This window comes from Aedes aegypti, chromosome 3 (assembly GCF_002204515.2).
Source record: "Aedes aegypti strain LVP_AGWG chromosome 3, AaegL5.0 Primary Assembly, whole genome shotgun sequence".
In the NCBI taxonomy this organism is placed as follows: Eukaryota; Metazoa; Arthropoda; class Insecta; order Diptera; family Culicidae; genus Aedes; species Aedes aegypti.
Genome location: NC_035109.1, coordinates 310,667,505 through 310,694,375, shown reverse-complemented (window position 1 = coordinate 310,694,375; position 26,871 = coordinate 310,667,505). Strand labels below are relative to the sequence as shown.

The 26,871-nt window shown below is 35.8% G+C and overlaps 1 protein-coding gene across 2 annotated transcripts; it reads left to right on the top strand.

Moving 5' to 3' along the window:
- On the top strand, window positions 1–26,564 carry LOC5576819 (putative leucine-rich repeat-containing protein DDB_G0290503). Of its 2 annotated transcripts, none has more exons than XM_021851533.1 (5): window positions 1–269; window positions 23,253–23,395; window positions 23,455–25,725; window positions 25,783–25,929; window positions 25,996–26,564. In XM_021851533.1, exons 1-5 carry the CDS (start codon window positions 254–256, stop codon window positions 26,242–26,244), a joined length of 2,826 nt encoding a protein of 941 aa, XP_021707225.1. In that variant the 5' UTR covers window positions 1–253; the 3' UTR covers window positions 26,245–26,564. The 2 variants fall into 2 exon arrangements, with proteins under 2 accessions (XP_021707225.1, XP_021707224.1); XM_021851532.1 differs by lacking the exon at window positions 1–269 and adding an exon at window positions 317–831.
- Window positions 26,565–26,871: the final 307 nt, after the last annotated feature.

The window sequence follows — 26,871 nt, the reverse complement described above, 5'->3', positions numbered from 1 at the left end:
CAGGTGTTACTGTAATAATACAGCACATACCCGATGTGAGTATTTGTGCGCAACGTAAGGAGCTTCCATTCGCGCTCATATCCTTTGAAGCGATTGCCGCTCAGCTGGATGACGAATCCCGGGATAAGTAGATTTAGGTCCTACGAGCAAGAAAATAACCGTACCGTCTTTAAGAAGGGTTCGACCCTTTTGTTCCGTTCCGAGGCCAACAAGAAGGAGACGACCGAAGTCATCGACCGAGACGAACAGGAGGATGATGCGGTCGTTGTGTGAGTAGTACCTATATGTAGGAACCTATAATCTTTATGGACGACTGGAATAATGGGGGTCTGCACAGTGAGGTTCCGATCCGGGGTCCTCACTGCGAGTTAGACCATCGAAGAGTACCGTCGTCGTCGTGTCGGGATATAAGACTAGATTGACTTTTTCAGGCACCGTGGCAGAGGAAACGGAAAAAACGACCGTTATGGAATAGGCGCGAACCGTTCGGTTTTCTGTTGAGAAAGGAACAAAAGAAAGAAACGTTAGGGAACTGATTTTCGGAGTTTTATGTTATATTTTTTTGTCGGAAGTTTCTGTTATGCAATGAGTTTTTGAGAAGTTTTTTTTTTATTTATTTAACTTTACCACACAAACCCCGCTAAAGTCTATTCAAAAGTTAAGTGCGTTGAATTTTCGTTTATCGTTTATCGAATCGTTCCAAACACCAAAAAGAAAGACAATCCAATTATTTGTAAGGAATCAACCGTTGAATCGAATCCAATCGATTACCAAAAAAACCGTTACCAATGTTTTCCAAGGCAAAACTGAAGAGATTTAACGACATCCCAGGTGAGTGAAAGTGATACGTGACTAAGTGATCACCTTTGTGGATTAAACGCGATTGTGGTTTTCGTGGTGGGACTCTGAGAGTGGGAATTGTTTGAATATACAATCAAACTCCGAAGAGTCGATATTGAAGGAATCTTCGACACATTAAAATATCGAGTAATAAACAGAAATCCTTTGGAAAGCTGTTTCAAGGGACACTATCATGGACGACCATGAATTATCGTTTCTAGTATGGGTACAAAAGTGGATATCGAGTGGATATCCAAATGTGGATCATGGAGGTTAAACTGTATTGCATAAAATGTGTGTTGTGAAGACAAAAATTAATAGCATTTCTGTGGTGAATCGAAATCGAAAAAATATTCCATATGGCTAAGAGGCTTACTATTTGTATGAAGTGCACGGATCTATAGGCCTATATGCCTATTACAAATTTTGATACACAAGCGGTCGATTCGAAAAAAAAAATCACCTTTTTCTTGAAACATGATTTCAATACGCACAAGGGAGCAATACAACGAACGCGATTTGCGGAACCGTGGGAAAATATATGTGCGCTCGTTTCTAGCTAGGACCCTTATTATTGCTAGGGCCTATTACGAAACCAGATTTACCTGTCTACCAATGCAACTGCAGGATGTGTTATTTACTCTTAAGGGTGGTGTAATTTTACAAGCAAGTAAATAAGGAGGGTTACAAACGATGGTGCGGGAATCTACTATCAAGAAGTGAATATATTTGGTGTGAAGTTTTCTGTGTTTCGAAAGTTAATATTTAGTACTGGATAGAATAGTGTACGCATTGGCCGTTTTTCCACCAATTATTGACAATAGTGGGAACAAAAAGTTTTTTTTTCTAAATCGGCTCATTTGTTTTATAATAAACTCTACGGAGCCGAAAATCATGTTGACAACAGAATTCTATACGTTTTCAATGGAATTCTACTCTAAGACCTACGAGAAGATTTCTTCTTTGGTTGGGAACCAGAACTGGAATTCGAGTTCGCAAATTGAGCTCGCCGCATACTAGCTGTTTTGTTCTCAAAAGCTTCCTTGATGGCAATGGCAACCACTTTCAATTTTTACATGCTTTCCTATTGCTGCGTTTCCTTCTCCGAAGTATGTTCGTACGTATGAGAGTCGTTAAATTCCATTTCTTCCGTTTCCGTGGGCTGATCAAGAAACTCCTCATCGAGAACTTTGATAATGTCGTCCGTCGGTATCGTCTCTGTCGGCATTGCTTGGTTTCCGGAAACGACTGCGGCGTATGACCCATTTCCTGTCTTTTCCTGTTTGCTCTCTTCCTGTTTTCTATCACGAGATTTCCGCTGAGGACAGGAGTTCCTCCGATGCCCCACAGTTTGACACAAAAAGCAAGTGTCCCTTAGTCCGTCATAGAAAATTTTCGCTTTCCTGCCCGCAATATCTATGGAAGGTGGGATATCCTTTTTGACGTCCATGTATACTCCCCGCACTCCAGTGAACATATGGTCGAGACCCAAATGCGGAGGGAATTTCTCTCGTACCACGCGCTCTATTCTTCCGAATTCTCTAAGAACTCCTTCAAGTTTATCGTCAGGCAGCTCTGGCGGTAAATCAAATACACGTAGGGGGAGATCCCCCAGTGCCGGACAGCACCCAATACCGGACAAAGCCGAAACATTGAGAAATCATGGTCCAATCAAGATGGTGTATTAGTAGAAAAGAAAGCTATTATGTAGACTAATGATTGCGTAGAATAACACATCCTTGAAATATGCATGCCTTTTTAAAAAAAGTAGAAAAGTTTGAAAATCTTTAAAAAATTAACGTATTCACTTAATGTTGAGCCTATTTAGTAAATATTTTGAATATGAAAAAATACTTTGGATCCCGCAAGCATGATCGAACATAATCCTAATTTGATAGTATGAATGTATTTTGTACCTTAATTGAACTAAATATGGACAAATTACAATTTTGGTTAAGTACCTCCTGTCCCTCAGTTTCGGACAGCTTGATTTGTTATATGATATCTTTGTAATTATTGCATCAGTGTCTCAGAATACTTTCATTTTTCATGGGTTCCGTCGATCATGGTATCAAATATGCAATAAAATTAAAAATAATGAACATTCAGAACAACATCGTAAAATGTGCTATTTTTCATCATATATGAAAGAGGTTTTTGATAGGCATCTTGCAAACTAAGAAAAACTCAAATTATTCTTGTAAATGTAGCAAATGCTTTGAATTGGTAATAATAAACTATTCCTATAGTGTATACATTCGATTATGTTCAAATTTACAGAATTCGAGGCATTTCCAGATCTTGTCCGGTATTGGGTGCCACCTTTCGAGATCGATCAATTTGGTACTAAAACTCATCATCAAAATGCAATATCAAAAATCATATTTATATTTTCAAACTTATTTTTGTACACTATAAAAATGATAATATTTATCATAAATGGGTAACACGAGCCCATAAAATCAATATTTTTCGAATTATGAATTTAGTGGCTTAAGTGTCCGGTACTGGGGGATCTCCCCCTACATGCCGCATACTTTCTCCCGCGATCGTCATACGCACCTCTACAGATACTCCGCTAGTATAAACGAATGATCGTGGTTCCGTGTTTTTTAATAACGAGTCCGTCATAGCTTCCTTTGTTGCAAATTTAATAAACAACGAACGATCATGTGCTGTTTTGTAAGTTGTCTCCATCAATGCCACGTCCGTATCCAATCGTTTGATGAAATTGGCGATTTCAGTCCATGATGGTCGTGGGATTCCCAACGGGAAACGAAATTGGACAGTGTTCTTTATCATCACATCACCCATGTCGATGAGCAGATAATATTCTATAGCACCGGCAAACGGCAACAATGAATAACCGAGCAACGAAAAAATCCTATACAGCACAAGCCGATAAAAAAAAAAAAATACCGTAGTGCTGAGCGCACATTTGCCTTCGACTGTGTCTGACGACGGCAGCGATCGAACTGGAACAAAAAGTTATTTGTGCTATAATTTAACTTGAATATAACGGTCAATATTCACAGGAATGATGAAACTATTTGTTTCTGATGATAATCATTAATCAGAGAAGGACATTCGTGTAATACTTTTCGAAAAATGAACATTTCGAAACATTGCATCACGTATATGTCTTCTTCTTAGCAGTTTGCTAGAGGACACTCGTATCGAATTTTTTACTTTCGTCCGGTTTAATCACCGATTAATGGTTAATGTCAAGTGAGAACAAATGAACAAATTTTTCAGGTGAGCAATTAGGTTCACCGTAATCTGGGGTAACATTGATCTGTTTTTTTTTAATATTTCCTCTTTATTTCTTTGGAAAATACAAATGTTGCATGTTTCATATTTTTAAAACAAGTACTGGTATACACAGCTCGTGACTATATACTGTATTTTGTTTTTTGAAAAATTTATTCTGTGATATGGGATAACTTTGATCACCCATGTAACAAAATTCGGTAATATTGAAAATTTTGTTACCCACTTAAATCATGCCCCCTAAAGCCGAATATGAAAGTCAAGCTTTTACAAATCGCACAGTTTTTGAGTTATTTTAAAAGTAAAAACACATAGAGAGCCGGATCCTAATCTTGGCACTTTTGATTCACTTGGGCAGAGGGGTTTTTTGAAAGCTACAGATCTCATATTTGGCCACAATATGCCTCGTACATGTTTACTCAATTTTTAAATGCTTTTCGTTGGTTTCCCGTCCTAAAAACATTTTTTTCTGATTTCTGAAATTTTATCACACCCCTTGCTTTAAACTCAAATTTTGGGTGCATTTTGTTCTCCGTGTCCCTTCCGAAATGTCAGATAAGAACAACCCCAGTGTAAAGTGTCGAGCCCCTCGACTACGTTAACGTCAAACAAGATCAAAAGTGTCAAGGTTCAAATTTGGACTCATTTTTTAAATTAAAATTTAAATATTTTATAGCCGTTCTTCGAGCGGGAAAATTTTCCAAAGTGGTTGCAAGAACACGCTCTATCGTGTTATTGAATAAAAACTTGTTTTTATCAAACCTTTTCAGACCCTATTGCATTTTGCATGCTTATAAGAACTGTAAAGAAATATTTAACAGATATTTCGGTGTTGCAAACGAGTTCTACCAAAAATCTGCAACAATTAGCTAAATATAAACGTCATTTCTCAGTTTTCACCGAAATCGTTGATTCATTTACCGAAAAACTTGTAAATTGTTAAGATTCACCGTAGACTGCACATTTTTACCGTACTCCAGTACATAATGTTGCAATGTCTTACCGAACAAACGGTAATTTGAAATGAATCCGCCATATTTGTTTGCGAAAGCAAAACTGGGAAAAACGAAAATCCATTACCGGCGTCATTGAACGGATAAAGGTAAATTATCGAATAAAGTACAACGGTATTAACAAAAAGTAATTCAAATTGTTATTTTCTAGATGAGCCATCCATTGCACCAGTTTTGTTTGCTAGAGGTGACTTGCTGCAAACGTGCCAGGACTATGGAGTCAGTGTATTTTTGCAGCTCACCTTTACGTTGTTGCCGGAGTCGTTGAGATTATTTAATTTCCCATATTCGCCAACAGGAGCAAAACTCATGTGATAAATGTTATTTCAGTGGAATTGAATTTATGAAAAACATAAATAAACATGTCTAGAAGAATGCAAAATATAATTCCTATTTAATTCATTTAGTATCAATATAAATTTTGTTTCTCAATCATCCTATTCAATACCGACTGCCTGCTGGTTCATATCAGCGTTCGGTAGTTATTTTTGCAATTCGTTAGGTAATAATTCACGAACATTTTGTAATTATTTTGACAGCTGCGTTTGGATTGAAATTACTGGTTGTTCGGTAATTCTTAACATTACCGAACGCTCAGCGGTTTATAAACCGTTGTATATATATTTCGGTAATAAAATTACCGGAGTCGGCGATATTTTCTTAGTGTGTAGTCTCAAAATGAACCTGAAGATGAGTAGAAACCTTAAAAAAACATTAATTCAAATCACATGTCTTGGATCGAAATCCGTACATTCTAATAAGGTTGAATCAAAATCCGTACACCTGTGATTCGAAATCCGTACAGCTGCACAAAATTCAAAACTTAAATGCTAAAGACGTCAATTTTATTCCAAGTGAGCATCAAACTTCATGCTTACAGCAGCATATTCAAAACCGCACGGACCACTGTATAGTAGGTTCCAGGTGCCCTGGGGGAAGGGCCAATTAGGAACATATCAATATGGGTATCAAACTTCAAGTGATAATACCGAAAGCATTTCCAGAACCACCGGCTGCCATGACAACTGTATAATAGGTTGATAGTCAATTTCACACATGTGCGGAATCATATCTATTTAGGTAACAAAGTTTAATATTTATAAAGTTCATGCTTCCGGAAGCAGTTTTAGAATCACCGTCTACCATGGACAGTAGGTTCCATGTTCCTTGGAGGATGTGGAGCATTTTCAGCACCACAAGATATAATATTTATTTATTTATTTATTTCATGTCGTCAATCAGAAGTAGACCATTTTGTTACAATTTTACACTTAATATTATATAGTTTGAAAAAGTTATTTTCTTAATCTAGTTCGAATTTTGATATGACATAAATTTTTGTTGTAACCACTTTATAGTATATTTCAGGGGCCCCTAGAGGAGTGGCCAATTCGGAACATGACCACATCACCCGGGGCACTTGTAACCTGTTATACAGTGATCTAGGAGCCGCTGGTTCTGAAAATGAACTAAATTTTGAACTTAATTTACAATGATTTTGAATAGGCAGCATCCATTTATTACGTAACGCTAAAATTTGAAATTTTTGACCCCCTCCCCCCCTCCGTAATGCTTTTTGTACGGAAATTTTCAAAATTTTGTATGAGTCGTAACGCTCGAGCTTACCCCCCCCCCCCCCCCCCCTTCGAGCGTTACGTAATTTGTGGATGCCGCCATATGAGATCACGCAAGCATAATGGAATACAGTTGGGGCCCGATTTTGTCAGCCTCTCGATGAATTTAAGGCTGACAAAATGGGGAACCTGACAAAATCGGGTCATATTTTTTGTTTCTTTTTTTCAAACTTTGACGTGTTAATATTTGCTTATGAACCACGTTTACAACCTTCATATATTTTTTTGTATTGTAGCTCTATGAATTATTGATAGATTTCGATAATTCTTGCATATATCTAAGTTGTATATGTACGTAACAAATGTGCAAAATATTAAGCAAATTCATCGAGAAATAAAAAAATTGCTTGAATAGCGAAAAATATGTGTCCTTTAAGACAAAAATGGGGCTACTTTGGACATTTGTAGATAGCAATACGACTTGATAATAAAATTAATATTTCGCATAAATTTTAAACTAATTTTATAGATTATGGTCTATTATGATGTTGCTGAACATTTTTCGTTTATATACATAATAAAGAAAATTGTAAAGCGCAAAAAATACACATACCTAAATAAAATTATTCCTCGTATCATAGCTATAAATTTCCAGTATTAAAATTTCAAGTTTACTTCCTTTAAATGAAACTGTCAGCTACGAATGCTTGATTGTTTAAGTTGATACAAACGAATGATGCAACTACCTACACTCTTAAAAATAATGAGTTTTACATGTGATGTAAACCTTCTAAAACTTAATTATTCATCGACTCAAACAGAAATGTGACTTAATTTTGTGTTTCTTTTGATGTATCATAAAATCTAATTGTTCGATAACCTATTTTTACAATAACATTTGAAATTTATTGGGCGACTTTAAATTTAGATATCTTAAGCTATGAAAGTTCAACACATAACTCAATTTTAAGTTTTTCAAGTTATAAATTTACATGATCTTTGATGCCCACGACAACGCCATGGCAAACGGTCGAGTCTGTTTTCAATCGTGTACAGTGCAAGTCAAGGAGAGTGCAGTTGAAAAAATCCTGGCAAAATACTGTTTGTAATTAAATGCAATTTGCTCTCGTTAACTATCCTGTATTAAAAAATAAACTGGTACGTGATCTTTCTTGTACCGAACGATGATTTGTTATAGAAGTGAGCAAATATTTTGCAAGTGCCGTTGCTGCAATCCAAATTACCGAGAGGACTCTGAAGAAATATATTCTAACTCAGCTGATACGTGGTCGTCGACCAAGTCAATTTTTAAAAGCACAAAATGTTGACGAAAAGTGGATCAAAGTGCGTATGCTGTGTTCCTAGTGAATTTTTACTGAAATAAGCTTATTGTGCCAGTGAAATTGTGACTATAGTACTGCGACGATTAACAAGATATGATTAATTTTGATTGACATTCGTTCTGATTCTTAATGTAACATGAATGATATGTTGATGGATCTCATTAATTCCTGTAACTAAAAGTAATTTTTATTTAAAGTGCAATGCATGAAGTACAAAAAAATTGTTTCGCATGATCGTAAACAATTTACATTTTACTTTCGTCGAAATTATTTTGGTTCTCAATAGTTTCGAGATGGCTTAAGGGTAGTTTATTTTTAGCAGATTGCTTTGTACCACGGATTCTTGTAAAATATTGACCGAGAATTATTTTTTCAAGGAATATGTTGTGAGTTTACTGTTTATACGTATTAAATATATATATATATATATATATATATATATATATATATATATATATATATATATATATATATATATATATATAATATGTATATATATATATATATATATATATATATATATATATATATATACATATATATATATATATATATATATATATATATATATATATATATATATATATATATATATACATATTATATATATATATATATATATATATATATATATATATATATATATATGTATATATATATATATATATATATATATATATATATATATATATATATATATATATATATATATATATATATATATATATATATATATATATATATATATATATATATATATATATATATCTATATATATATATATATATATATATATATATATATATATATATATATATATATATATATATATATATATATATATGTTCTATGACTATCAACTTTTCTGATTCCTTGGTTTATTTTTTTTGTATTGTAAAGGAAGAAAACACTATAAAACAACACTTTAAAATGAAATAGAAGTCGTAAAATTAAGACCTTTGATCAATTATTTTTGCAAAACAACAAGTTTGAACATAACATTATCACAAATTTCTATGAAACATGATGATTCGATAGTTTTGTGACGCTCCCAACAACTTTCCACGATTTGTGAAAAATTTGAACAATGTTCACATAGCAAATGTTTTGTGGCTTGTGAATATGTGTTCGGATTTTTTAAATATATTTTCTTGTTTATCCTGTTATTGTTGATGTTGTTCCAAAAAATTTTCATATCTGGTTGTAGAGCATATATTGGTTGATAAAAGTGCTGAAGACACAAAATAGCTCTGATCAATATTTATGCTGCAAATAATTCAAAAACGTGAGTGTCCAAAGTAGCCCCCGGAATCAAAAGTAGCCCCGTCTGACGGTATGTTGTACCATATATGAGCTAAATGTGATCTAACTTCATTTGTTCTATGTCTGTGTCTAAAAATGCATATATTTTTCATGGATTTTGTGAATCATGGTATCAAAAATGCAGTAAAAATAAGAACAACGAAAATTTAGAACAACACGCAAAATGTGTGATTTGATGGACGAGTTGCAGACTAATAGTATTGGGTATTGGGTATTTTAAGATTGTTCAATTTGGTACTAAAATACATCATACAAATGAAACATCAAAATTCATATTTCAAGCGTGTGCTAGAATAAGGGCGTAAGTCGCCAGTCAGGATGCAAGGTGGCATCGCTGCCAAGCGGTCTGAAGTGAAAAAATGCTAACCGACACGCATCTTGTCACTCTTATTCACAGAAGAGAGGATCGATGAAGGGAAATCGATCATGCGACTTACGCCCTTATTCTAGCACACGCTTAATTTATATTTTCAAGTTTAGTTTTGTACGCCACAAAATGATAATATTTATTATAAATGGGCAAAAAGATAGCATAAAACCAATAGATTTTGAATTAAGACTTGAGCGGCTTAGGTGCCCGGTACTGGGGGCTATTTTTTTAATTTATTTAGAACATAAATCGTTCGAGCATACAGGACTATCCCCTACTTTAAAACGAAACTTTGTTGTTTTTTTCCAGGATCAGATTTTCAATGGAAAAGCTTTGAAATTCCAGCAAAGTTATAACATGCAGTTTGTCCTCGTGAAATGAATTTCTCCATTGTTCCGCATTGGTATAGATTTGAAAATGGGATATTAGCTGTTGAAAATTTGAGAGAAAATTTTTGAATTTTGTTGAAAATAAATTCACTTTTAACATAATGTTACAAAATCATGTAGCGAAACTCATGGCAGAAGTACGATGTTTATTCAAAAACGATATAAATGTAATTGCGAGAAACATTAACTCATGCACTATATCCAAACCATAAGAGTAAGTGTAGTAGTAGCACTACATAAATGAATATAGTGAATTCCAGCTGCTGAGCAGTCTTTTTTGTCCGTTTCAAGTAAGCGCCACAGGAGTCAAAAATTTCTTATCACAACTGTTTCTGTCGTATGACGACCCATGCGCCACACAGGCACGCGACCACAGTACAAAGGAGTTTGTTTGGACAGATGTACATTTCGTTCGCAACGATTCCCTTTTCTTTCTTCGCTTGCTCAAAGTCATAAATTCAAATGGAACAGCTGTAAAGTAGAGTTTCTTGTCAATTATATTGACCTTTTTTTTTCTTGCCAAGTAGAATGTCCCAAGACGCCGATTTGTCTCGCTTAATCAAAAGAGTATGAGAAAGTGATTAGTGAAGGGATAGTAGCTACCGGAAATCGAAAAAAAATGTAATGGAAAACCCGTTGCTACATTCAAACCTTACACAGAAAAAAATCTTTTCCATTATAACCGAAAATGATTAATTGTTACGATGCAATAGAACAGCACAGCCGTAATGCACAGATATGGTCGAACGCCCACCTTTGCTTTTCCTTTTCAAAGCGGAAACTTAAAATTTGAGGAAGGGTCAAACGATCCGTGCCCTCTCTCTAAAAGTCTAAAGGATAGACCCCGCAAAGGTAAGAAACTTCATTCATCACGCTTGGGTGGCTTTCGTTGGGACTCATTTCCAGTGGGGATTCGGACGGCGAAGTGCGCACCTTTTACGTATGGTTCACGTGCACACTTTCATATGATTAGGTTAGTTGGTGACGTAGATGGTTAATGACGAAAAAAACGTTGGCACAAGCAACGATCATTTTGAGATCAGAGGGGATAGATAAACTTGGTGGCATGCGACAAGGGGGCATCCAGAAACAGGAAGCAAATAAATTAGTTTTGGTAGTCATTCGACTGGGTTCGATTTCTTGCGGTAGAAAAGGAAATCCAAATTAGGATTTATACATTTCAGGTGTATAAATTGAGTAATGGACCTCTGAAATGACAAAAGTTGTACTTTGAGTGGGGATGAAGCGAGTTGCTTAAATCATACAGCGACGCTTTTCGATTCGATAGGCTCTGAATTCAAAAACGTTGAGAAAAAAGTCAAATATCACATAATTTATTATATCGCTCTAAAAGCCTTCGGTAATCAAGTGTGTAGCAGTGTTGTGAAAAACTCAATTTCTCATAACTCACGCTTGACATTTTTCATGCGTAAGATGCCAATCACGCAAATCAGCAGTCAAAAAATCATGGATGAGTTAGCTCACCTTTTTGACTCATTGTCTCGTATTTCTACAGTTTACTCACAGTCGGTAATAATTTCTTGTCTCACGGGAGAGCGTATTGATTGAGATTTGAGTGTGAGTCTTTCAACACTGGTGTGAAGGTTAATGTTTCTGAGCGAATGAATGAATAAATATTCAGATCATCTTTACTGGGAGATAAAGAATAATCTTTTTTTTTAATTACATTTAACATTACATTCATTATTTCTTATATCTAGATGTTCTGTGTTATAAGACAACACTATCATCCTAATTTGGTAACACAAATCTACGATTTTATTAACATTTTGTTAACAACATATTACATTTCATTTGCCGTAGCAGTTCAGTTTTTTTTACAGGTGAGTTGATTTCACCTGTTTATAAGAGAAAAAAAAAACGTTTTTAATATACTTAACCTAAAGAATGATCTTCTTTTCATCAAACCGCGATTAAACAATTTCATTCATATACTCAAAAACAACGAGCTAGACACTTAGTAACAAATGGTTTTTAGCGCGTTATTACAAATTAATCGAAAATTCTATCAAGATTGAACCAAATTATGCGAAATATATTTGATCAAAATTAAACACAATGCTACGATACACAGAATCCCCTGCTGGATTCTCACAAAACATACGGAATCCTACACGTGATTTTCACGAATAGTTCGAACAGAGTTCAGACTGAACGTGGGACTGGATACTGAATACGAAATATTTGGCGGCATTCCATAAAATCCTGTTCTGGATTACGTTACGTAATTCTAACAAAATCCTAGTTAGGATTTTCGCAAAATCATAATTAGGATTCTGACAGAGCTCTTGATTTCTCACGGAATTATGGGTAGTATTCTTATGAAATCATGGACAGCATTCTAACAGAATCCATTGACGGTATCCAAGGCACACATATCACCATATCCTGCTTAGAATTCTCATCTAATCCAGAACAGGATTTTGGCAAAATCATGTGCAGGATTTTCAAGTTAAATAACCCTAAGGGAGATGCGGCTAGGATCATTTGAAAATTTCGGACAATTTTTTGTTCAACTATTTTGTTTTGCATCTGTAGATTTTATCTGCTCCCTGATTTTTTAGGTATTCTCTAGGTTACAAACAAAATAAGAAAGTATAATAAAGCAAAACGGGATAACTAAGAAAATCCATGCAAAGTTTTTGAAGGGAGAGCCAATGTTAATAGTTTCAGAGTTACAAAGATGTCATTTCAATGAAATATAATATCTTATCCGCTTTTAGCCTTCTTAAGTCTTTTAAGACTTTTTGAGCCATTTTAAGTCTTCTAATGCCTTCTTATACGTTTTAGACGTTCTAAGTTTTTAGGTTTCTCATGCTTGGCTTGACCCTCTCCTTCCCTTGGGACGTGATATAATTTGTGTATGACCACTTCTTGCTGAATTACAAAACTTCATATTCAGTTTTCCGATCTAGTTCGGTTGACAAAAAAGTCGATCTGTAAAGAAAATAATTTTATATAAAAAACAGGTTTTTCTCGATTTGAAACATTTTTCTAAATCCGAATTCCATGTTCATTTTGAAGTTCATATAATGTAAAGTAAACATGCCAAATTTTATACAAATCCGTGCATTTTTACTGTGGCTATACTAGTTTAATTGAGTTTGTATATATTTATTAACATTAAATCATTAGAGGTTATTTTGTACCCCTTCCCCCTAATATAAAAATCTGAAATATCTTCTTTTCTATAGAAAAACAACTCCTGTAAGTTTCAGCTCGATCGGAGAACATCCATTCAACCTCTTTTGGCAATGGGTTTGCGGTACTCGCAAACAGGCTCAAGTTCAAACACTACCCCGAAAACTTTTTTTTTAGAAAATTTATGAAACGGCTTTTTTGGATTACACCTCAAATAAAAGCTCGTGAGTTGCCTCATAAAACGTCGTATTTAGTTTTTTTACCTAATTTGATTGGCAAGAAATAAGTCGATTTGAAAATCATTATTTTTATGAAAAACTTGGTTTTCTCGATTTGAAACACTTTCAAAATCCATATGCCATGATTAAAAAGTGTATATTACGTATAGTAATAATGCCAAATTTCAACCTTATCCGTGCATTTTTACTATAGTTATATCAGCTTTTGTGATTTTGCATGTTTTGTGACATGAAATCATTGGGGGTAATTTTGTCCCACTTCCCCGTAATAGAAAAATCTAAAATTTTGCAGAACACCTTCTTTTATACAGAAGAACCTTGGAAAGGGGTTGCGGTTTTCGCGAACTGGCTCTTAAGTCTTTTATAATGTATTATGGAAATACGAATAAGGTATTATGAAAAGGCTTTCAAGTATTAAGCTTTCTTAAATAAAAAGATTTAAAGCTTTTTTAATTCAAAGGTGTTCTCCTTTAGGTTGCCCGATATGCGAATGCCAAAACTGATAGCTTTACGATAGTATTTTGTGGGTGTGTGTATATTCACGTATGTATTACAGCTAACTCTCCTTTACTCGATATTCCGTATCTCGATATCGAGTTATAGAACCATAGTAAAAGTTGGTTTTCATGGCTAACTCGATGTAACTCGATGGTCCCTTCAATATCGAGTTAGGGAGAGTTGACTATATATTTAAATTAATGTAAACTAAGCTACGTATTATGGACCAGTTCGCATAGGAGACATCAGACAAATGTACTGAACTTCTGGAAAAAAAAACAGAATAATCGACAGAACATAAAAACTTTCAAAGCTCTTTCAAGCCTTTCTAAAATCATCAAGCGCTTTCTGCACTTTGATGCCTATTTGTAGGCTTTTAGATCCTTTGTAAGTCTTTTTAAGTTCTCTTGAAGCTAATTATGAGACCATTATTTGCATTTCTATGCCTAATTTTTAAATTGTTATTAACCCATATCCGCCCAGCGTCCTAAAAATAGGACAGAAGCCCCGAACGCCCAGCGTCCTATAAATAGGACAGTACTTGTAGTGCAAATATCTTGAAAATAAAGAGGTTTCGGAGAAAACTGTCTTCTGCAAAGTTGATCACAGGACTGCTGACTTCAAATATTTGCTTCGTTTATATCTCAGTCCAGCGATGAGATACAAAATTAGTGTCTTCGACAAAGTTGAACAACTAAATAATACCTATTCGCATAGAACCTTATAAATTCGGAAACCACTCCCAAGATGGCGCTAGTGAGCCAAAACTTTATTTGCTTGTAATTTGTTCGGAAAATACTCAAAAGATGGCGCTAATGGTCGAACATTTTGATTGTTTATATCTCAGTTCAGTGATGATATACAACGTTGGTGTCTTCGACAAATGTGTTTAACTGAATGAGATCTAGTCACCCGAAAGCTTATTAGTTGGGAAAACACTCACTAGATGGCGCTAGTGAGCAGAGATTTTATTTGCTTGTATCTCAGTCCAGTTATTAGATACAAAATTGATGTCTTCGACAAAGTTGATCAACTTAATGAGACATATTCGCCTTAAACCTTTTTAGTTCGTAATACACTTAAAAGATGACGCTAGCGACCAAACATTTGGATTGTTTATATCTCAGTTCAGTGATGAGATACAACATTGGTGTCTTCGACAAATGTGTTCAACTGAATGAGATCTATTCGCCCGAAAACTTATTAGTTCGGAAAACATTCACTAGATTGAGCTAGTGGGCAAATATTGTATTTGCTTGCATCTAAGTTCTGTTATGAGATACAAAACTGTTGTCTTCGACAATGTTGAACAACTAAATGATACTTAGTCACATAAAACCTTATAACACTCACAAGATGGCGCTAGTGGGCAAAGATTTTATTTGCTAATATCTCAGTCAAGTGATTAGATACAAAGTTTGTATCATGGACAATGTTGAACAACTAAATGAATCCTATTCACCTAAAACCATATTAGTTCGAAAAACACTCACAAGGTGGCGCAAGTGGTCAAATATTTTATTTTTTCTATATCAGTCCAGCGATGAGACTGAAAAAAATCGAACTCTCGAAATTGGTATCTTCGACAAAAGTGTTCAACTAAATGGGATCTATTCGCCCAGAAACATAGTAGGTTGGAAAATTCTCCCAAGGTGGCGCTAGTAGACAAACATATTATTTGCTTTTATCTCAATCTAGAGATTGGATACGAAGTTAGCGTTTTTGACAAAGTTGGAGATCTGAATGAGACCTATTCGCCTGGAAACTTATTACTTCGGAAATCACCTAAATGGCACTACTGGGCACACATTTTATTCGCTTATATATCAGTCCACTGATTAAATCCAAAAAAAAAAACTATTCGCCTAAAACCTTCTTAGTTCGGAAGTCATTCTCATGATTGAAGTCCAGTGATGAAAAATTTGGTATCTGGAAAACGATGATCAACTAAAGGAGATATTTTCGCAAAAAAAAACATATTAGCTGGGAATTGCTATTATGTGCGAAACATCAAGGAAACAACCAATAAGAAATTGGTCTGCCTAGATCAAAACAATGGATACTTACTATCGATTCGAGCAATAATCGCTTATTTCGGATGCAATGCTCCTTACATTTTTAGATGAACCTTGACACCATTTAGATCTTTTGATCTTTTGAAGGGAGTGAAGAACGAAAAAACCGACAAATTGACGTATCCATCCATGAACTGAACTCCAAGGGTGAAGGGCGGCTGTCAAATGAGAGTAAAATTGAATAGCCGCCAACCTAAGTCCAGAACCAGTTTTATGACTTAAAGGTGGAAAAGTAAAAATTATGATTCGCAAAATTACAGGTAATAAATGCGCTTGAAAGATATTGTTTCAAGCAGTTATTTACTACGCGCTACTGCAGTGCGTTGTTGCCAATTTAATCAGAAAATTCTATTAATTCCCAAAATGAATGTTTTCGAGAAAATTGATTACGCCTTCACCATTGTTTGGTCGTAGTTTTGTATGGTTGTTTACTTTTTAGAACCAGCGACGCGTTGAGGTACCAGTAAAGAGCCTTCCTTGCTGAACTCACTCGGACCAAGAATTGTGACCTTTGAGCGGGCACGCTTCAGTATGCTCCCCAGGTATTCTGGCCAGCTCTAGTGTCGAAAATCTTGGACCGCGTGGATTCGGTTCAATCGGTGAATAAGACTATATGCATCAGTGTTGCAGTAACTTCAACGTTATAGCCGAATAATGTTAGCTTCATATATTCACATCTGTAAAGCATGTAATAGTTGGAGTCCAATATTTGACTGTCATTGGACTGAACGACAAACTTTTGATTAGCACTAACGAAATTTTGATATTTTCAAATATGAAGGATTTGGATCGCGGTCAGATCCGAGCCACATTGTATACTAATAACTTGACTGAGAAAAAATATTTTGATAGTTATGTTTCCATTATCAGCTGGCAAGTTTTATATAATCTGTTTGAAGACTATTCTGAAACATCTTTATGTTTTTTGTTAAATCAAAATATTTGATGTAAGATTTTATTTTGTTTTTGGTATAAATGGTTTAAGTGTGCATAATTGTACATGTACATGAATGGAAATGTATGTATGTCTGTATCTTACTTACGTGGTAGAGCAGAAAATTGAATTGAAGTCACTAAATGATTTAATTCTGGCATACACTTTTCGCCTCTGAAATTTTTATTCTTTATTAGACTGGCCCTTAAACAAAAAAGTTGTAAAACTCAACGGGGCACCCCCTAGATATGAGCCTTAGAGTAAGAAAAACGCTCTCTCAAAATTTCAACTCAATTGGTTGCTCCACCAGGTGGCGCATTCGATTTGAAGTTTGTATGGGATATTCGACTCAAATGTATTGAAAATTGATCCTATGTCACTGTTTCGTTCCGTATACTAATTGTTCGCGTTCAAATAAGCCCAGAATAAGAAATACACTAGTTGATACCCTAATGAACATAGTTGCAGAAGGTTGTACCTGGATTTAGTCTCATTTTCATTACTCTTTCAGTTGTTGAAAGTTAGGCTTAGATCAGCACTCCCGTACAGTCACTTATATGCATGCGACATGTGCCTCAGCTCGCCCAGCGTCATAGGTGGCTATGATGCGCTTAGTGGCTACCTCCAAGCTATGTTGAAGAAATACAAGCAGTATTGCATGATATACTTCAGATGGTTAAAACACCAACTTTATTAATTTTGATCATGGTACAATCTTCTACAATATTCTTCGCTATTACATCAAGTAGTGTTTTTGACATTCTGGGTTCAATTGAACGCGATCATCAATTTTCCTGAACCAAACAGTAGATGATGTGCCTTTGCTCATATGTTTGAGCTGAAAATCCCATATTAACTTCAATTCAAATGCGCCAGCTCATGAAACGACCAAATGAGCTGAATTTTTCAGAAAGGCTTCCTCAAACCCTAAGAAATAATCCTGGGGGGTGCCCCGTGGAATCATACAACTTTATTTTTCTCCCATACTGAGCTGGGCCAGTCTATTCTTTATGTTGCAATTTCTTTATCAGGGTACGTCCATTAATTACGTCACGCAAAGTTTTGCCATTTTCATCCTCCTCAATTTTCCTCTGTTTCACACTTTTTGTATGGATTCCAATTTTTATATGGATAGTCACGTTTCATTGTAACTCCTTCCTTCCTCTTCTGTACGTGACGTAATTTATGAATTATCCCTCACCAGCAATTTTTTCCAACTTGTTTACATTGTAATGGGTCGAACTGCATGAAACTATATTTGATTAATTTCGAAAATAAACTTATAGAACAGCTAGATATGGACGACACACTTTCAAGAATTTTTTTGGATCCCCACCATAGACTTGAATTTTTTTGGTGAAATAAGGTTTAATTTATGGGAATACGACTATGAATAACAAAAACGGAGCTGAATTCCAATTGTGAGATACCTTGGGCGTTAACGGGTTAATCCTTTTAAAGCCTTCCGGGTGATTTTTTGCATTTTTTAAACTTTTAGATGCCTTGTAAGCATTTATTAGTTTCTTTAGCCTTTAGAAGATTAAAAACTTTTTAAGCCTTATCAAGCCTTTTTGATATTTTGGATTAAAAAGTAAGACTTGAGACTTTTTAAGTCTTTTAGGTCTGTTAAGTCATTTTTAAGTCTTTTGAAGCGATCACAGAACTTCATGATTTTTTTTATTTTGAAGGATTTTTATGCATTTTAAGACTATTTAAGCCTTTTCAAGCTTTATAAAGCTCTTTTTAAGTATTTTTAATACATTTTAAGCCGTTTTAAGCTACGGTGACTGCTTGTATTTTAGATTTGAAAGCGTTATAAAGTCTTTTTGACCCTAATTAATCATTCCCAAGTTTTCTCCCAGTTGAAGTCTTTTTAAGACTTTGAATCTCTTAGACTTTCAAAGCCTTTCAATCCTACCCAAACTTCTTCTAGCGTTTTTAAGTAATAGCTTTATGGATCCTTTTCGCCATTTTAAGCCTTTATAAGTTTAAGAATTAATAATCCTTGTTAAGGCTTTCTATAGCTTTTTATAACCTTTGGAGTTTTTAAGGCCTTTTTCTAGCATTTTTACGACTTTCCAAGCTTTCTTAAGCCTGTCTTGTGTTTTTGAACAATTGTAAAGTCAAAAGTGTAAGTTTTTTTAGTTTTACTAGCCCTTTTTAAGCATTTTCGAAGCTCTGGAAGCCTTTTAAGGATATTTTGCATTAAAAGCCTCCTTTTTAAGTTATAAGGCTTGTCAATAAATATTATGCCTTTCAAGTATTTCTATATTTTTGTATTTTTAAGCCATTCTAAGCTTTTTCAAGCCTTACTAAACCTATTTTATGCCTCATTACATTTTTAAAGCCTTTAGGCCATATTAAGGCATGGAGCCTCTGTAAGCCCATTTCAAGCTACATTTTGCCATTTTAAAGCCTTTCTAAGGTATTGAGGCGCTCTGCTCTTTGAATTGATTTGTATGCTTTTGATTCTTTGTAAGCATCTTTCAATTCTCTTAAGGTTTATTATTTTTATATCCTGCAAATAAAAAATAAAATAATATGTTCATCAGTTCACAGTCTGGGAAGTCTCTTCTTCTGCGCTTACGGCAGCCAGTATTTATAGCTCAGAAATCCCGTAGGTACGATCAAGTACAAGGTACCAGAGTCATAAGGAATATCACTTGAGATAAGTAGACATGACAGTCCTTTCCCCTTTAGAATGCCACCTTTACGTTATAACAACTCATACAACGAACAATCGAAAATATACCTAAACAAATTCCACAATTGTGTGTTCATAGTACTATACTATACTATATGTATATCCCAACTAACAATTCAGAGCCACAAACAAGCATGCATGTTTAATTATTGTTCAATAATGGTAATGGCAGCTGAATAAAAAATTTTCTCTATAAAGAGCTGAGAAAGTGCGTTTTTAACACAAACTTAGATTCAACGTTATGCATTAGAATGAACAAAAGTTGAATCGCCACTTATTAAACGTTTCCAAAGATTCGACTAGTCAAGATTGTTCTACAAATGAGCTGAACAAGATATGTTTCCCCCAATTAAAAAGCCAATATTCCACTAAACAAATGTATATGTATAAAAGGATATTCAGAAGACGAACTAACGTTTTACTTGCGTCGCACTTCAGCTATTCCCGCATGTTTAACATAAGCATGAATAAGAGTTGAATAAGTATCTTATAAAATCTATGTTCACAATGTACGACAATTTCGTCAGCTCTGAAGAACAATTTAGTTCAACTCAAATTGGCAATTTCACCATACTCAAATAAATAAAATTGGCAAACTCGCCACCTAAAAGGAAAACGATAATCGCCAACACACGTTTCCATGATCCTCGTCGCCACTTTTATAATCAGTTCACAGTCTGGGAAGTCTCTTTTCTTCAGTGCTTACGGCAGCCAGTATTTATAGCTCAGAAATCCCGTAGGTACGATCAAGTACAAGGTACCAGAGTCATAAGAAATATCACTTGAGATAAGTATTGCACTACACCAAAAATTCAGGTAATATCAAAATATTGACTTGTCACAATAGCGAATCCCGATCTGAATAAAAAAGAATGGCCAAAAAAATTGTTGGTTCTGAGAATTGTAAATCAATTGAAGGCAACTTTGTTTACAATGGAAATCGAGGTAATTGATTCTTATTATTTTAATTTGCAGTGGTTGTCCTGGAATTATATAAGAAAATAATCTTATAAATTGGTTTCTTAATGAAAAGTCGACCTGAAAAAATGTCCGAGGAATCAAATATTTACTTGAATTTGAGAAAATGCAAATCCATTTAAATCGTGAAGAACGAACCGTCATAAAGCATTTTCTGGTGTGGAAACACAAATTTCATCTTTCATAGTTTATTAAGTAAATAAGAATTTAAAGAATGCCGTTTTTTGATTTCCATATTACAGGTTCCCTCGAAGCACCCGATGATTAGAAGTTAAAATTGGTCACTATAGTCAAATAAACACTTTGAGCTTACAGTTACTCTAGTCATAACAATGCTTAAAGAAAGAGACGTCACACGATATGTTATAGCGTTAAAACACAATTGTTCCTGATGACAGGTTTTCTCTTGATCTTCAGGTGGTCCAAAAAGTGGCCACCTAAATAAAATATGCATTCTCAGTCTATTGTTATCCTATTCATGACAATAAAGGAAAATTAGACAATACGTGGTATGTGTTGGAATTCAATTCTAATTGTAAAAAATCTCAGATTCCCTTGGAGACTTCCGATGATGGTCCCAAAAGCGGCCACTCTACTCAAATATCCATTGTCAGTCTATAGTTAATATATTCATGATATTAATTGGAGCTCAATTCCAATTTTCTCCAATTACTGGTTAGCTCTGAGACATCCAAAGGTCTCAAAAGAGGCCACAATAGGTAAATATACACATCGAAATGTCCCCAAAGATAGATTTCTTAGGGAACTACAGGTGGTCCCCAAAGTGGCCATTCTAGTTAAATATCCATTCTCGGTCTAAAGTTGACCTTTTCATGACTAGACATGAAGAATGAGCCGTCGCACGATGAGTATTGGAGCTCAATTCCAATTGTCCCCAATCATAGGTTCCCTAGGGGACACCCGGTGGTCCCAAAAGTGGCCATTTCAATTAAATTCCCACTTTGAGGCTACAGTTACTTTATTTATGACAAGGCACAAACAAAGAGCCGTCGCCTGATATGTTTTGGCGTAAAAACAGAAATGTCCCCAAAGACAGGTTCCTCCGGGAAATTCCGGTGGTCCCAAAAGTGGCCACTGTAGTCAAATATCCATTTTAGGTCTACAATAGCCCTATTTAGCACGAGACATTGAAAATTAACCGTCGCACGATATGTACTGGAGTTCAATTTCAATTGTCCCTAATTACAGGTACCCTCGGGGACATCCGGTGGTCCCAAAAGTAGTCACTGTAGTCAACTATCTATTTTGAATCTACAGTTATCCTATTCAAAACAAGACATGAAGAATGAGCCGTCGCATGATATGTTTTGGTGTCAAAATCGAAATGTCCCCTATGCAAGGTTCCCCCGTGGCACCAGTGGCTAGTGGCCAAATCTGTACAAGACTCATTTTCAACTTATAATAGGGTATTTTATGATAAGCTAGGGAGAATAAAATATTGCGCGACATGTTTTGAGTGAATAAATTGTTTGATCACACTTCGGATCCACTACCGGCACCGATTCCGGGGAAATTGCCATATTTTGGTTGTTTCTGGACCGATCTTAATACTTGGCGCACCAATCGCTTCAGAATTTGATCTTCTATCTTCATGTGCAGTAAAATTTTGATTTTTTTTTAATCGAGATCTTTGCCAAAAACACGTCATAATTTTACTGCATAAGACATACTTCCGGAAATCCGGATTATCACTGGTATCCGGTGGTCATAGTTCATCTCCGTGGATGCACCTCAAAACTAGATTAGTTGACCCGTCCATTACTTCTTAAAGAATTCAAATCGGTCAATTTTTGTCAAAGTTACAGCATTCCAAAGTTGGCCCAATTTTTGACTGTCCCAGTTATTTAGACAACCCCCTGTAGGTCTCAGGATATGCATATACAGTCGATTCTCCACAAATCGATATTCTATAACTCGATATACTCTATAACTCGATGGATTTTTCGGTCCCTTCAAATTTCCATACATCGTACTCTCCATAAGTCGATATTTCTATAACTTGATATCGCCACTTGTCGATGTCCCGTGAGAGGTAAATTTCTCTCCATAACTCGATATCTGCTTTCAAATCCTTCTTATTTGGGGAAACTTAGCTTAATTCTTGTTTGGGGGTGACTAAATACTTGCAAGTCGTAATAAAAGTTGAAAAACATGAAAATAAAAAAAATATTGTCAGTAAAATTAACGTGATTTTCAAGCATTTCGATAAAAGTTCAAAGGTAATAGTTTGTAAAATACTTTCAACAAAATAATATTGCTTTCTTACAGAGGTGATCATATATGTATTAGAAATACTAAAATTTGTTCGTTCGATTTTGTGATTTTTTGTGTTGGTATATTCTGTAACTCGATAATTCTATAAGTCGATGGTCCCTTGAATATCGAGTTATGGAGAGTCGACTGTAGATCTGAAGGCCTTTATCCAAGAGAATTCATGGATAACCTTAGATAGCCGCTGAACTCGAAACTTTTAAAAGCATCTTGTCTATAAGTATTGCCTTAATTCTCCGTCTTTGCAGTCGTTTCCTCTCCATCGCCTTTCGTTGAACCACGGGAGAAAGAACCTACCAAAAAATCCAAGAAGGAAGAGAAAATCAAACTGGGCAGCATGGACGCCGAATCGATCAAAACCAGCAAAAGCGCTCTCAGTCTTTTCCGAACGGTAAGAGTAACTTTAGGTATGCATCTAAACCTTCAACTAATCCCACGTTATCATTCCAGCCATCACTTCCCAAGCGGCTCAAGTTCAAACACATTTCGGACCTCACGCCCAAGAAGTCCAAGGAAGCTGCTGCGGAAAAATTGCGTCAACTCGATCTGGAATCCCCGGGAGCCAAACCAACGGAGAAAGCAGTGGATTGTGGTAACGGTAAAGTTCCTCCAATCGTTCAGCTGTACAACAAGATCGACGTGAACAAGGAAGCGCTGCAGCGCACCCGCGAGGAGAATGAAGAGCTCAAGGCTCGAGTCCAGGAACTGTTGGCGGAGCGTCGGCTAGCGGAAAGCGAACAGGGTACCGTACTGGAAGAGAAGGATCATCAAATTATGTTGTTGGAACGGGAGTTGACCAGTATTACCAAAGCGGATGAGCTGTTGCAGCAGATTGCGGAAGGATGCCTGGAGAAGGTGAAGGAAAATGAGGAAGAGATCAAGCGACTGCACAGAGATTATGAGCGTCAACTGGGTGAAGTTTATAATTCTAAAATTGAGCTGGAGCTGAAATTCGAGGAATTGGAGACTGAATATAATAAGCTGCAAGATGAGCACATGGTGAAAGAAGGGGAAAACTTTTTGCTAAGCGAGGAACTGTTGGCGGTAAGAGAAATTCTAGAAGCACATGATATGGAATTGCAGAGGAAGGTGGACGAGATCAAGGAGATGGAACAGAGCTTGGATCAGTTGATCAAAGAGGGGAATGATTTGAAGGAGCAGGTTAACTATTTCCGCATTCAGGCCGAAGAAGATATGATGAAGTATGTGGAAGAGAGTCGAGTTACCATTCGCGAGATGGATACGTTTAAGAAGAAGAACGATGAATTAATGGCGCAACTAACTGAAAAGAACGCTATCATTGAAGAAATGCAAGAGGAATTGAATGAGAATCAATTTGAGATGGATGAAATCAGAGATGATGTTCGGAATGACTTCAACCAAGAATTGACTGTGGTGGTCAAGAAATACGAACAGCAATTGGCCACGTTGAATGAAGTCAATGAAATGAAAATCAGAGAATGTGAGTCGATCTTTGTGCTGGAAAAATCAAAGATGATGAAAGAACACGCTGATAAGATCAAGAACATGGATAAGGATCATCAGCGGGAGATTGAACGAATCAGCGAACAGGCTGAGGAAAAGATTCGCATAGCAGAGGTTCAAAACGAAGAGCGTATGAAGGGGCTGGAGCTTTCGATTCAAAACACCATTGCAAACGCATTAGCAAATGAGAAAATGCATTGGCAGAAGGAGCTGGACAAGTGCCAGAAGATTGCCGAGACGGAGATCATGCAGTGTGAATTTGAGAAGCGTGATCTACGAGCTCTCTGGGAAGCATCGAATGAGGTGATCAAAGAACACGAGAAAAAGATCGCAGAGTTGGAACGAAGACTGATTTCAGAAATGGGTGGCAGCAACAAAACTAAAGACGAGTATGAAAATGAACTTAAGGAGTTGAATAGGGAGAATGCGCGACTGCAGACAGAGAAATACAACTATCAGTTGACACTGAACAATACTCGATCTACAGTAAATATTCTGATGGAACGACTGAAAAAGTCGGATGGAGACGTTGAAACACTTAAGTCGGAACTCGACTCGGTAGTCAAGAGCAAGGCTGAGATTGAAACTGAAAGCAACAAGCTTAGGGAAGAGATCGAAGAGTACAGGCGAGTTCTGGCAGCGCTGCGATCTTCTTCCAGTCAACTGGAAAAGGAAATGCGCGACAAAGAAGAGGTGTTCGAAAAGATCATGACTTCAGAGGAAGACGCCATATTGACTGTTTCACAAATTGGAAAACTGTTTAACGAGAAAATGGAGGAAAGCATTTCCCGTTACTTGGACATGTATGATGAGCTGAAGAAGAAGTATGACGCCCGTGAAGCCTACATTCAGGATATGAAAACGTTGTTGGATGAGTTCGCTACCGGAATCGAGCTGGCTCGAATCGAACTGGACACGAAGGATAAGAAGATATTCGAGCTGGAGAATGAAAACAAAGACATCAAGCTAGAAAACATGACTTTTAGGTTTAAATGTGAACAGTTTGAAAAGTATCAAGTCGAAGGACGATTGCCTCTGCCGTCACCGGAAGTTCCATCGAAGGTTGATGAGGAACAGCAATTGGTGTCCAGTATGCTGATTGAAAATATCATCAACCAGCTGGAGAAGGTTGACGATGACAAGGTGCTCCATAGTGAGCACATTGAACTGATTCAAGAGGTGATTGAATGTAATTCTGAGAAAGATGACGCTCGAGTTGGTGAACTGAATGAAAAGGTTTGTGCGGTTATCCTTTATGTTTCAGAAAGTTTTACTTATTTATTATTTTTCCAGCTTAAAGAAACAGAGGAGAAACTACGTATCGTGGAACAGTTCGCTAAGGAAACATCAGAAAAATATACTGAACTTTTGGAAAATCAGAATAATCGGCAGAAGATAAAAACTATCGAAAATAACAAGGACCATCAACAGTTGAAGGCGGTAAGTTTTGGTTGATAGAAACTCTGAGAATAACAAATATTAATCTTGACGTTTCACCCTTTTCAGAAAATTGCCAAACTGCAGGAGGTTAACAAAAAGCAGGAAAATACTATCCAGGGACTGCAGCAACAGCTATCATGTTTCGATTCGCCGCAAAAGATGAATCTGTCCGCCAAGCTGTTCGGCATCGGAAGCCCTAAAACTCCCAAGAAGATGATTTCTTCGCCGTTTCCCGGAAAGGAAAATCGCTCACCCGTTACTCCTGGCACTGTATATAGTCCGCGGAATAATGTACTGCGTCCAAGGAATAACTAACGCCCTCGGATGGATTATCCAATGGTGGCAAACGAATGCAGAACCAAAATTTAATAGTTTTACGCAAACTTTGTATTTATTACCACGTTCGAACATAGAAAATACTCCGAAGCGAGTGATTCGAAAGAAGTCAAGTGATACAAATCAAATATATAAATCAACGGAATATGAAACAAGAAATATAAATCTGCTCCAAAATTGAAAAACAAAAAATAATTTACTAAACAGAGTCAGTTTGATTTGTTGCAACAAACATAGATACAAAGAAAAATAGCCCACAGAAAGAGGCAAAAATAGTAAAATAAAAAGAAAATAACGTATATACAAAGAGACATTTTATAATATCACTTCAGAAAAAGACACTGGTCGTAGGTTTATCCTTAATTTCACGGTAAGATAAATTAATTCAACTTTTCTTCCAACAATCGCTTCGGAATTTGCCCAGTTTTTTTAAGCATTTCCCCAAAATTTTGATGTTGTTTCTGCAAGGATTCTTCCTGGCACTCTAGGCACTCACGGCTTCTCTAAGAATTCTTCCAAAAGTTCCTCGAAGTATTCCATCAAATACACAAGTGAGCTTTATCAGTATTTTTAAGTAAAAGTCTTCGATGCACTACTCAAAGTATT